This window comes from Heptranchias perlo, chromosome 4, assembly GCF_035084215.1.
Source record: "Heptranchias perlo isolate sHepPer1 chromosome 4, sHepPer1.hap1, whole genome shotgun sequence".
NCBI classification, from domain to species: domain Eukaryota; kingdom Metazoa; phylum Chordata; class Chondrichthyes; order Hexanchiformes; family Hexanchidae; genus Heptranchias; species Heptranchias perlo.
This window is the reverse complement of record NC_090328.1, coordinates 82,468,787-82,481,493: the sequence shown is the minus strand read 5'-3', so window position 1 is coordinate 82,481,493 and position 12,707 is coordinate 82,468,787. Positions and strand designations below refer to the sequence as shown.

Here is a 12,707-nt window from a genome sequence, read left to right as displayed (position 1 = left end):
CCCCCCCCCCCACTGCCAGCCCTAAGACATCTAGCACCAAGAAGGATAAAGGCAGTAAGATCATGTGAACACCATCTTCTCTAAGTTCCTCGCCCAAGTCACACATCATCCTGATTTGGACGTAGATTGCAGTTTCTTCATTGTCGCTGGTTCAGGATCCTGAAGCTTTCTACCTAACACCATCATAAGGGCACAATCACCACAAGGACTGCAGCAGTTCAGGAAGGCGGCCCATTAATATCACCTTCGCAGTGCAAGTAGGGATGGGGAATAAATGTGGCCTTGCTGGATTACCCACATCCCGTGAACAAATAAGAAAAATAAACTGCAAATACTGGAAATCTGAAACAAAAGCAGAAAATGTTGGAAATACACAGCAGGTGTGTAAGTATCCGAAAAGAAATGAAGGGCCTACACCCAAAATGTTAACCTGTCTTTTACGTTTTCAGGTGTTACTTTCCGTTTGTGTGCATCATTGTTGACCTTGGATTTTTCAAAAGTTGCTTCTGATAAATGTGGTGTTTGTTAGTATTAAGGGTCACAAGATTATACAGTTGATACTTTTTTTTAGATATCTCCCTTTCCTCTTGCCTGGTTGAGCTGCAAACTCTAGGGAATGTACGAGTCTGTAACTAGCTTGTCTCTTCCAATCATGTCTTTCCTTCAATCTGACAAAACAAATTGACACTGCCCTCAGATAAATGTCTGAGATTCAGAAATCTTCATGGGGAGAAACCACATCCTACCACTATGTGGCACAGAATGGTCACATTTATCTAATGTTTTAGGTGGGATTCTGGAAGATTGGTGCCCGTGAGCTGGCTCTCAGCAATAATGTTACTAAAGCTGCTTTTAAACTATGAGAGACCTGTGCTGCACCGCTGATTCCTGACACAGTGGTTTTACGGAGCTAGTGTAATCTGAAGGTAAACTTGCCATATTCGCTAAAACGTGCTGCTAGTAAGCCTCGGTTAAAAATGGGTTTACCTTCAGGTTGTAGCTGGCTGCACAAGATCCTTGCGCCAAGAACCGGCAATGCGAGCACTGCCCTTGCATAGTGTAAAAGTAGCTTTAATTCAACTTCCTTATTCCAACAGCACATTCAGTTTTCCTGAGTCTACAACTGGGATAAAGAAGCTGATTCAGTAGTGTAAATGCTGACAACTGGATCTCAGATGATGCTCTCCCACAATCCAAGCTAAAACAGCGCCATTATAAAAGTGGATTTTGTTAATAAGAACATAAGATGTAGGAACAGGAGTAGGTCATATGACCCCTCGAGGCTGCTTCGCCATTCAGTAAGATCATGGCTGATCTTCTACCTTAACTCCATTTTCTCGCCCGATCCTCATATCCCTTGATTCTCTAGTGTCCAAATATCCATCAATTTCAATCTTGAATATACTCAACAACTGAGAATCCACAGCCCCCTGGGGTAGAGAATTCCAAAGATTCACAACTCTGTGTGAAGAAATTTTTCTTCATCTAGTTCCTAAATGGCAAAACCCTTATCTTGAGACTATGACCTTTAGTTCTAGACTCCCCAGCCAAGGGAAACAGCCTCTCAGTTTCTACCCTGTCAAACCCTCTAAGAATTTTATATGTTTCAATGAGATCACCTCTCATTCTTCTAAATTCTAGAGAAGACAGGCCCATTATACTCAACCTCTCCTCATAGGACAACCCTTGCATCCCAGGAATCAATTTAGTGAACCACTAAGGCAATGTGTATGCTGTGAAATTGGACTTTCCAATATAATTTAGATCATCATCAAATATATAAAAGAAAGATTTGATTATATTTAGTGCTTGATAATGTCTCAATGCTTCACAGACAAGATATTATTTTGAAACGCAGTAACTATTGTTCTGTGGGCAACAGTAAGTGTTATGCAATCTGAGTGAACAAATAGTTCCCAACAATTTTTTTTGAAACCATTGAACCATGAATGCCCACTAACATCAATCACCACAGAGGAAGCTGCAAATAAAACAATTAATTTAGTAAGACCAATACATTTAGTGTTATCAACTTATTGTAAATTAAAGTGGAAAGTCCATTACAGCCCTAAAAGCTCAGTAGTTACACAGTATCCTTAGGGCTAAAAGAATTAGCAAAAGCAAGACACGCTTTATCTCTTTGACATCCCAAGCACAGTAAGCAGTAACTCTAACAAAATGTATTTATGCTTCTGCAGTGATGAAGACAATGAAGATGGATTCTGTCAGCCATACAGGGGAATAGCATGTGCTCGATTCATTGGAAACCAGAGCATTTATGTGGATTCCCTCCAGATGCAGGGAGAAATTGAAAACCGAATTACTGGTAGGCATTATGTACCCATGCACCATTGTGTATACCATCAAATTGTTTTTATACATGTTCAAACAAAGGATCAACATTTTTCAGTGGCACTTCTGTTTAGTGCTTGAATTGCAGTCATTGCTTGTGATAACTGCTGTACTTTTTCTGTTTTGTGAGTGCTGTTTAATGATGTAGGGTTGAACTCTTGGATTGTATCTTTTAAAACAGGTAATTTTTTAAAAATCCAAAATATTAATGCCAAATTTTAAAATAAAACCTCCTTTAAGTTTTTGATGCTTTGTCTGTAGACAAGAGTTGCACAATTTAAAAGCTCATACAAAAATACAAGCAGAACTGTCCCAGGTTTACAGTGTTTACCTGTTTGTATGCCTCTTGCTGTCATACATGCTATCTGCTTGTGATATTATCTCTATATTGACTTGACTTTCTGTCTACCAGGATTTAGATAAAAATTCTATTCTATTCTATTCTTTTCCAGCATGGATTGTCCATGGCTGCCATTTCCAGTGACTGAAATATGGACGATGCCTGTATTTGTAATAAACAGGTTTACGTAGGCTGCTAGAGGAAACAATGGGGGTGAAATTCTGTGAATCGGCGGTAGTGTAAAACGGACGACAGCGAATCGGCAGCTCGTTTTTCTTTTCCATTGAAGTCAGTAAAAAAAAAGAAAACTGGCTGGAGTGTAAAACGAGCTGCCGATTCGCTATCACCCGTTCTGTGCTACTGCCAAAGTCAAATTTCACCCCCTGTTTTGTTTTATATTTCGAATGAAGTGATCGTTGCAGTACACTGACAAGGAAGAGATACCATTGTATATACTGGTGTCATTTTTAAGCACCAAACTTCAGGAGAAATGTAATTAGTATTCATGGACAATAAATAGTTGGAAATGGAGGGGTCCTAAAAGATCTAAATTTAGCTTTGAAGTAGATAAAATTACAGGGTCCCTGTTCAAATCAGATTTTCTGACCCAGGAAATAGATCTATAGGGGGTGATTTTAAACCCCAAGAACGGGTGGTTTGGGGGCGGGTGGGAGTTAAAAATAGTTGTTTTCTTGGGTTGCAACCGCAACATTTTCGAACTTTGCATTCCCAATGGGAAGCCTGTACACCAACGTTAAACCCGGAAATAAAGCCGGGTTGCGGTCGCAACCCAAATAACAACTATTTTCAACTCCCACCCACCCCCAACCCACCCATTCTTCGGGTTTAAAATCACCCCCATAATGTTTGTTTAAATTCAGCTTTTCTTTTGTTTCCTGTTATTCCCCAACTCCCATTGTAAAATTAATAAATAAAATGTAACTTTCTTGCTTTTACTTTATTTTCCCCCTTTGTTTCATTCTTTCTTTCTCTTTATTTCTACAGTACTCCCCTCCCCTCCCCCCCCCCCCCCCCGCCAGTTCTTTGCTCTCTCTCCACCAACCTATAGGTCTTGGATGAGTTCTGCAGCAATGGACCATGCATGTTATTAATAACACTGTGAAATCACCAGAACTGACACTGCTCTCACTGCTGAGGCAGTATTTTACAAAGATTTAGAACTTTATTTCAGTCATCTTTGAAATGACTGAGAAACCCTCAAATTAATACCAGATAAATATGTTTTGAGTATGTGCAGCAAGGTAGGTTTTCAAGCCAATTCTTTACTGAGCCATTTGGCTCATCAAGCCCTTGGTTCTACAGATCAGATTAACTTTACTTCAGTACTTTTTGCAAAAATGTTGTTTATTTGAAGCATGCAATTTCCTGTGTTTAAAACATACAGTAATGTAGGATTTTCAAGCTCTCAACCAGCATTAATAAGGGGTCACTGTGCCAACAGTATGACGGTAGAGTTGAATATTCACTTCCTGTAGTATAGAGACACCATGTGGTAAAGTGAAGCAGTTCCTGTCCTGCAGATCTTTGAGATGCTTGCAACAATTAAATAATGCTCGACCCAGGAATGACAGCAAAATGTATGGAATTTATTAACAGGCACAATTTTATGGAATGAAGATCTAAAGTTCTTAAGCATGAAGCTGCTGAATCTCTTGGGTGTCTGTTGTATTTTGCTGCAATAGATTTCCTTTGAAGTGGTATGAGGTACTGTCTGCATCCACCATGCAATGTTTCCTCCTTCAACAAAGGTAGACAGACTTCAGTGCCACTTTGCAGCTTGGCAAATGAAGGTGTCTCTGCTGATACCAGTATTATCACTTATGGCTTGGCAGAGAATTAGTAAAATATAGTTCCTGTGAGTTTTAATGTGGATTGGAAGGTGGGATTGAAACTGGGCATTGTGGCTGGCTGTCCAGTATTCCTGTACTTAAACTAAACAGTAATGTTCAAGTTTCAAGAGTAACAGGGCTATCCTGTGTTGCAAATTATTTTTTTAAATCAAAACCATAAGAATTATATATGTATCAAGTGATTTTTAAAATTATTCTGTGTCAGGATCAAAACAAAATCAGTGGCTTATCTAAAGTAAAAGTGGACAAATTACTTAAAGATGAACAATTACAGTTTAATATTATCAGTGTTAAAATTATCAACTTTTCTGGCATTGAGAAAATAGCACAATTCACTGAATAAATAATCGAGTCCAACCAATCTTCTGTTTAAAAGCAGCATTTTTTAATGCTGCTTTGTTTTAAGCAAGGATGCCATTGAGTGGAACCCATTCTAAACTGTAATTTTGTTGAATCATCTAAAAATAAAACCCTATATGCATGTGTGTGTTTTCATAGAATGGTTACAGCACAGAAGGAGGCCATTCAGCCCATCGAGTCCCTGCCAGCTTTTTGTAAGAGCAATCCAGTTAGTCCCATTCCTCCGCTCTTTCCCCGTAGCCCTGCAAATGTTTTCCCTTCAAGTATTTAACCAATTCCTTTTTGAAAGCCACGATTGAATCTGCTTCCACCACCCTTTAATGAATATTAAAAGAAATCACAAAGAACTCAGGGTTTAAAAACTAAATTCCACACATTTTCTTCAATAATATTTCACCAAAATTGATATCTCCAATCTGAAGATTAACATTATTACATGAATTATTTTTTAATTTAGACATGTTGCAGGTGATCCTTAATCAAACAAAAAATGTACATATAAAACTGGGACAAGTAGTTTATAGTAATCATGTGTTTGATAATTATAGGTTTTATCTAGCACTGGTGTCAAAATCAAACTTTGTGCTTCCTATTTCAGCTGCATTTACTATGATTGGTACTTCCACCCATCTCTCGGATCAGTGCTCACAGTTTGCCATTCCATCTTTTTGCCATTTTGTGTTCCCTCTCTGTGATGATAATTCCCGTAACCCCAAACCACGGGAATTATGCCGGGATGAGTGCGAAGTTCTGGAAAATGATCTGTGCAGAACGGAATACATTATCGCAAGGTCAAACCCACTCATTCTTATGCAGCTTCAGTTGCCAAACTGTGAGGATCTGCCACTGCCTGAAAGCCCAGAGGCTGCAAGCTGCATGAGAATTGGAATTCCTGTGGATAGGATTAACAGATGTAAGTATGAAAAAGATTTGGCTTGTCTTGACTAATCCCATCAATCATTGATTTGTTCCATTTTTCCATTGATGGAAATATTCCCTCAGACAATTGAACTGTTTCGAGCATTTGAGCACTCACACTGATGGACCTCAAGTGAAAATCACAGGTTCAGCTTACAGACTTAATGGAATACAGTAAGCTGCACTTTCAAATATCAGTAAACATGACTTTCTAGCAGTGCAGAGGAGCAAAAGATCCTGCCACCCTCAAACCCCAATGCTTTCTATTTTCTGGTAAAGCACATAACCACTCAATTGCTTTGATGTTGACTATATGTCGTCAACAGTCTGAGGACAGGATCAATGAACAATGCATTATTCTGCTGCTTAGGTAAGGCTGTGTTCCTTTCAGGTTGCAAATGTTAACTGCTGTCAAAACATCACTAGGTGAGTTAGAGTCATAGAGAGTTATACAGCACGGATAGAGGCCCTTTGGCCCATCGTGTCCGCGCCGGCCATCAAGCCCAGTCTAATCTAATCCCATATTCCAGCATTTGGTCCGTAGCCTTGTATGCTATGGCATTTCAAGTGCTCATCCAAATGCTTCTTGAATGTTGTGAGGGTTCCTGCCTCCACAACCCTCTCAGGCAGTGAGTTCCAGACTCCAACCACCCTCTGGGTGAAAAAGCTCTTTCTCAAATCCCCTCGAAACCTCCCGCCTTTTACCTTGAATCTATGCCCCCTTGTTATAGAACCCTCAACGAAGGGAAAAAGCTCCTTAGTATCCTTAGTTGAGTCAGAGTTCAATTGTGATTCAGACTCGATTTCAGAAGACTGATCTTTTTTTGTGTGATTGATAGATTCATTCAGTTTAGACATTTTGGCTCCTTGACAAATGACTGCTTTTGTATTTTTTTGGAAATATGATGCAGAAATTGGAAATAGTTTCTTTTACATACAAATACTGGAATTATTTTAGAAACATTAGTTTTTTTTCTTTTAAATCAAACCTATTAGGCTAGGAATGGCTGAAGAAAAGATGCTTTATTCTCAGTTTTAAAAATATCATGCAGCACTGTGTAAGATTTGGGGATTTTTACCTATATAAGCTAGAAGGAATTCTGTCTTGATTCAAATTATGATATTGCTATAAAGGATAGTTTCAGCTTACGAAGAGTTGACTCGCAGAGATACATAAGCCATTTGAAATGTTGATTAAGTTGGTTCCTGGGGTTGGGTATAAGACAGGCCAGCCATTATAGACTGTGTGCTTTCGCATGTTACATCAGCTTTGAGACAATAAGAAGTATTTCAGTATATTATGTAACAGTTTGCACCCTGGTGCTAGAATGGTTTTCAATATCTGTGTCTGGCAGGGCGTGTGCTGAACCAGGTGCTGCCAGCCCCCACACAAAAGATGTGGATTTTCTTTCACGGTAACTTTAGCCAAAATGTCTATTTGACACTACTGTGTCAACCAATGAGTTGGAGGCAGGATGAGACTTATGGCAGGATTCAAATAAACTCTATTCATCACCTTCTCAAGGGCAATTAGGGATGGACAATAAATGCTGGCCTCGCCAGCGACGTCCACATCCCATGAACGAATAAAAAAAAAGACTTTGTTTGCTTTGCAGTTTGCTATTTACTTAACAGAATCAATTTAAAGAGCTCAATACAGCAAACAGTCTACAGAGTCTATTTAAAAGGCGTTTCTACGAAATACAGCAATCAGAACTAATGACCGAGACTACAGAAACTTCTCGATAAAATTGATTACCTTTCCAGCAAATTAGCGAATGGAGGATAGTTACATACGAATTATGTGTGTAAAATCAACCCCAGTCACTTACAGCAGTGCTGTCTACAGGCATGATTGACTGCGGAATTACCCAATCATCTCCATTCTGGCCGGGAACAGTGTTTTCACTATATGCATCTCAACACAATAATCCTCAACACACTGAGTTGAGGGAGGGATCAGAGGACTGTCTTTGTTTTTCTCTCTCTCCATTTCGAGAGAGGGAAGGTGTCCCTCTTGCCAGTCACTAAGACAGTGAGAGACACATGGGGGTTCCAGTATGGTACAGGGAATCCATGCTGCTTATAACTTTAAGTCAATATCAGTCAGTTTAAGGACAGATTGGGTCTGCCTAGAATAGTGACAAAGTGGCGTATTTATATTTTTATGGTGCACTGAGTGGTAGGAAATAAAGGTATCTCACTGGAAAATTGTATTCTGTTCATTCATGTATTCTATGTAGAATTAACCAGTTTGTTGGTTTACAATCATGCCTCATCTCATTAAAGTGCTTTTTCAGTCTGTTCCCTAAAGACAGGAAATGCTCATAGCAACATGTGAAATCATAGTATCCAGTAGATGAAACAAGGGGTCTATGTTACAATCCCTGGATCATGCTATCATTTAACTAGATATTGGTTATTAAAAGGGTGCTGCTGATCGTAGGGGATACAAGGTCCACTTAAGGGAGCATTGGTCCTGAATCTGAGATTAATTAGTTCTCAGAGTTGCAAATTTTTTTTTTAAATTTATACTTGAAGAATTAGATAAGATGCCATTGTAACTATTACATCACTTTTACTTCAGTCATTTGTTTATTTAATAAATTTGCTTTATATTTTAAACTTTAAATGAGGACTGCTGTGAGACACTTCCACTTTTGAAGACAGAAGTGAAATTTCATGATGGCATAACATAGTCCTGTACTTAACAAGAGTTACCAGAGTTTGCTGTTCATTTACCTGGGTGTTACTGAAACCTTACCAAGATCTCAAGGCAATGATAGATGCACTCAAAGGTTTGGGAAGTTGCAATTCATCCATGAAAGTGAATTAAGATAATGAGAATTGAAATAATGTGGTGTAAGAAGGTTTAAAAAGATCAAAGTCTGACAGGGTAATGTGATAGCCTATCTTCATGATGCAGATGTAATTCACCATCATGAACATTGAGTCAGAAATGTATTTGGACAGTGACACAAATATTTCTTCTGAATAGAAAATTGATCAAGTTTTTTTAATTTCTATGTTTTTTTTTAAATGGATATAAAAGTCACATAAAAGACCCAATTCATAGTGTTAACAGCCTGGTGAAAGTGGGACTTCGGTGCTGAACTTTGCAGTACATATGAATTAAGAGCAGAAGTAGGCCATTCAGCCCCTTGAGCCTACTCTGCCATTTCATAAGATCATGGCTGATCTGATTGTGATCTCAACCCAACTTTCCCATCTACCTACTATAACTTTGACTCCCTTGTTAATCAGGAATCTATCGAGCTCAGCCTTAAAAATATTCAAAGACCCTGTCTCCACTGCTCTCTGGGGAAGGGAGTTTCACAGACGCACGACCCTCTAAGAGAAAAAAATTCTCCTAATCTCCGTCTTAAATGGGAGACCCCTTATTTTTAAACTGTGGCCTCTAGTTCTAATCTCTCTCACAAGGGGAAACATCCCCTCAGCATCTACCCCTTCAAGTCCCCTCAGGATCTTATGTTTAAATAAGATCACCTCTCATTCTTCTAAACTCCAATGTGTCTCGGCCCAACTTGTCCAACCTTTCCTCATAAGATAACCCCCTCATCCCAGGAATCAGTCGAGTGAACCTTCTCTGAACCGACTCCAAAGCAATTATGTCCTTTCTTAAATAAGGAGACCAAAGCTGCGCGCACATTCTAGATGTGGTCTCACCAATGCCCTGTACAACTGTAGCAAAACATCTCTACTTTTATATTCCATTCCCCTTGCAATAAATGACAACATTCCATTTGCCTTCCTAATCACTTGCTGTACCTGCATACTAACTTTTTGTGATTTACGTACTTGGACACCCAGATTCCTCTATACCTCAGAGTTCTGCAATCTCTCTCCATTTAAATAATGTACTGCTTTTCGATTCCTCCTACCAAAGTGGACAAATTCACATTTTCCCACATTATACTCCATCTGTCAAATTTTTGCCCACTCACTTAACCTATCTATATCCCTTTGCAGACTCCTTATGTCCTCTTCACAACTTACTTTCCTACCCACCTTTGTGTCATCAGCAAGTTTAGCAACCATACATTCAGTCCCTTCATCCAACTCATTGATATAGATTGTAAATAGTTGAGGCCCAAGCACTGATCCCTGTGGCACTCCACTCGCTACATCTTGCCAATCTGAAAATGACCCATTTATGCCTACTCTCTGTTTCCTGTTAGCTAACCAATCCTTTATCCATGCTAATATGTTACCCCCCTACACCAAGAGCTCTTATTTTGTGTAGTAGCCTTTGATGTGGCACCTTGTCAAATGCCTTCTGGAAATCCAAGTACACCACATCCAAAGGATCCCCTTTATCCATGTTGCTTGTTACTTCCTAAAAGAACTCTAATAAATTAGTCAAACGCGATTTCCCTTTCGCAAAGCCATGTTAATGCTGCCTGATTGCATTGAGATTTTCTAAGTGCCCTGCTATCACCTCCTTAATAATAGATTCTAGCATTTTCTCTATGACAGATGATAAGCTAACTGGCCTGTAGTTTCCTGCTTTCTGTCTCCTTCCTTTCTTGAATAGAGGAGTTACATTTGCTATTTACCAATCTGATGGGACCCTTCCAGAATCTAGGGAATTTTGGAAAATTAATACCAATGCATCTACTATCTCTGCAGCCACTTCTTTTAAGACCCTAGGATGAAGTTAGTCAGGACCTGAGGACTTGTCAGGTTTTAGTTCTAATAATTTTTTCAGAACCCTTTCCCTGGTGATTGTAAATGTTTTAAGTTCCTCCCTCCCTTTCACCTCTGGATTCACAATTATTTCTGACATGTTATTTGTATCCTCTACAATGAAGATGGATGCAAAATATCTGTTCAATTTATTTGCCATTTCCTTATTCTCCATTATTAATTCCCCAGACTCTCTAGAGGACCAATGCTCACTTTACTTACTCTCTTCCTTTTTAAATACCTGTAGAAAATCTTACTATCTGTTTTTATATTTCTAACTAGCTTGCTCTCGTACTGTAATTTCTCCCACCTTATTATTCTTTTAGTCATTCTTTGCTGTTTTTTATATTCTGTCGAATCTTCTGACCTGCCACTAATCTTCACTGAATTGTATGCTTTTTTTTTTCCAATTTGATACTATCTTTAACTTCCTTAGTTAGCCACGGATGGTACGTCCTTCCCCTAGAGTCTTTCTTTCTCACTGGAATGTATCTTTGCTGAGTGTTATGAAATATCTCAATAAATGTCTGCCTCTGCATCTCTACTGACCTATCCCTTAACCTAATTTCTCAGTTCACTTTAGCCAGCTCTGTCTTCATGCCCTCATAATTGCCCTTATTTAAGTTTAAAACACTAGTCTTAGACTTACTGTTCTCTCCCTCAAACTGAATGTGAAATTCAATCATATTGTGATCACTGCTACCTAGAGGCTCCTTTACAATGAGGTCATTAATTAATCATGTCTCTTTACATATTACCAGATCTAGTATAGCCTGCTCTCTGGTTGGCTGTAGAACGTGCTGCTCTAAGAAACTGAATGAAAGCACTCTATGAACTCATCTTCCAGGCTACTTTTGCTAATCAGATTCTTCCAATCTATATGTAGATTAAAATCACCCATGATTATCGCTGTTCCTTTCTCACAAGCCCCCATTATTTCTTTCTGTATACCCTGTCCTACAGTGTGGTGACTGGTAGGGGGCCTATAAACTACTCCCACAAGTGACTTCTTGCCTTTACTATTTCTTATCTCCACCCAAACTGATTCTACATCTTGGTCTTTAGAACTAAGGTCATTTCTCTCTATTATACTCATGTCATCCTTAATTAACAGAGCTACCCCTCCACCTTTTCCTAGCTTCCTGTCCTTCCAAAATGTCAAGTACCCTTGAATATTCAGGTTCCAGCCTTTGTCATCTTGCATCCATGTCTCTGTAATGGCTATTAGGTCATATATATTTATTTCTATTTGAGCTGTCAATTCATCCATTTGGTTAGGAACGCTTCGCACATTAAGATACAAAGCCTTTAGTGCTGTCTTTTTACTATTTTTGCATCCTCTCACCTTATCTGCTGGCGCAATCTTAAGTTTGCATGCTCTGTCCCTTCCTGCCACTCTCTGATTATCATTTCCCTTATTGCTACCTTGCTCTCTTGCCTTGTCGTCTTTCTTTAATTTATTACATCTTCCCTTACTTGATCCCTCGCCCCCACTATTTAGTTTAAAGCCCTCTCTACCGCCCTAGTTATATGATTCACCAGAACACTGGCCCCAGCACGGTTCAGATGAAAGCCGTCCCAATGGTACAGCTCCCACTTTCTCCAGTACTGGTGCCAGTGCCCCATGAATTGAAACCCATTTCTCCCACACCAATCTTTGAGCCACAAATTTAACTCTCTAGTCTTATTTACCCTACGCCAATTTGCTCGTGGCTCAGGTGATAATCCAGAGATTATTACATAGAGCAAGATAACTTCATAGGTGATGGTACGGCTACAATAACTAAAATATTTTTGAGCATCACAAGTTTCCAAATCTCCATTGTGGGGAGGTACAGCATGGAGGCCAACAACTTTCATCTTACACCTCCTTGCAGTAGCCTCTTATAAGTATTAACAAGGTCACTGGCTACCTTCCCTGTTGGCTGTGGATCATGGCTTCATTTATCTAATGGGTAAAAACATTTGTTCGTACATCCCTTAAACCCATATCATTGACCAGCAACTAGGATGCTCGCAAGTGGTAAACAATCCATGGAACAGCACCATCAATGAATTTGTGGGTGAGACCAACACCACCCAAATTAGATGGCACATGTTGGACTTTCAACACTTTGCTTTTCCTTTTTATTTTATAGAAAAACTGCTTCTGACTCCCT

At 39.2% G+C, this 12,707-nt stretch overlaps 1 protein-coding gene across 2 annotated transcripts in view; it reads left to right on the top strand.

Annotated features, from left to right (window-relative positions):
- Nucleotides 1-12,707, top strand: part of ror2 (receptor tyrosine kinase-like orphan receptor 2) — a 346,535-nt gene that overhangs the window by 323,366 nt on the left and 10,462 nt on the right. For both annotated transcript variants that reach the window (XM_067983246.1, XM_067983245.1), the window contains exons 9-10: nt 2,199-2,326; nt 5,522-5,836. In XM_067983246.1, the coding sequence (XP_067839347.1) occupies nt 2,199-2,326; nt 5,522-5,836 (443 nt within the window). The remainder of the gene's footprint in view (nt 1-2,198; nt 2,327-5,521; nt 5,837-12,707) is intronic.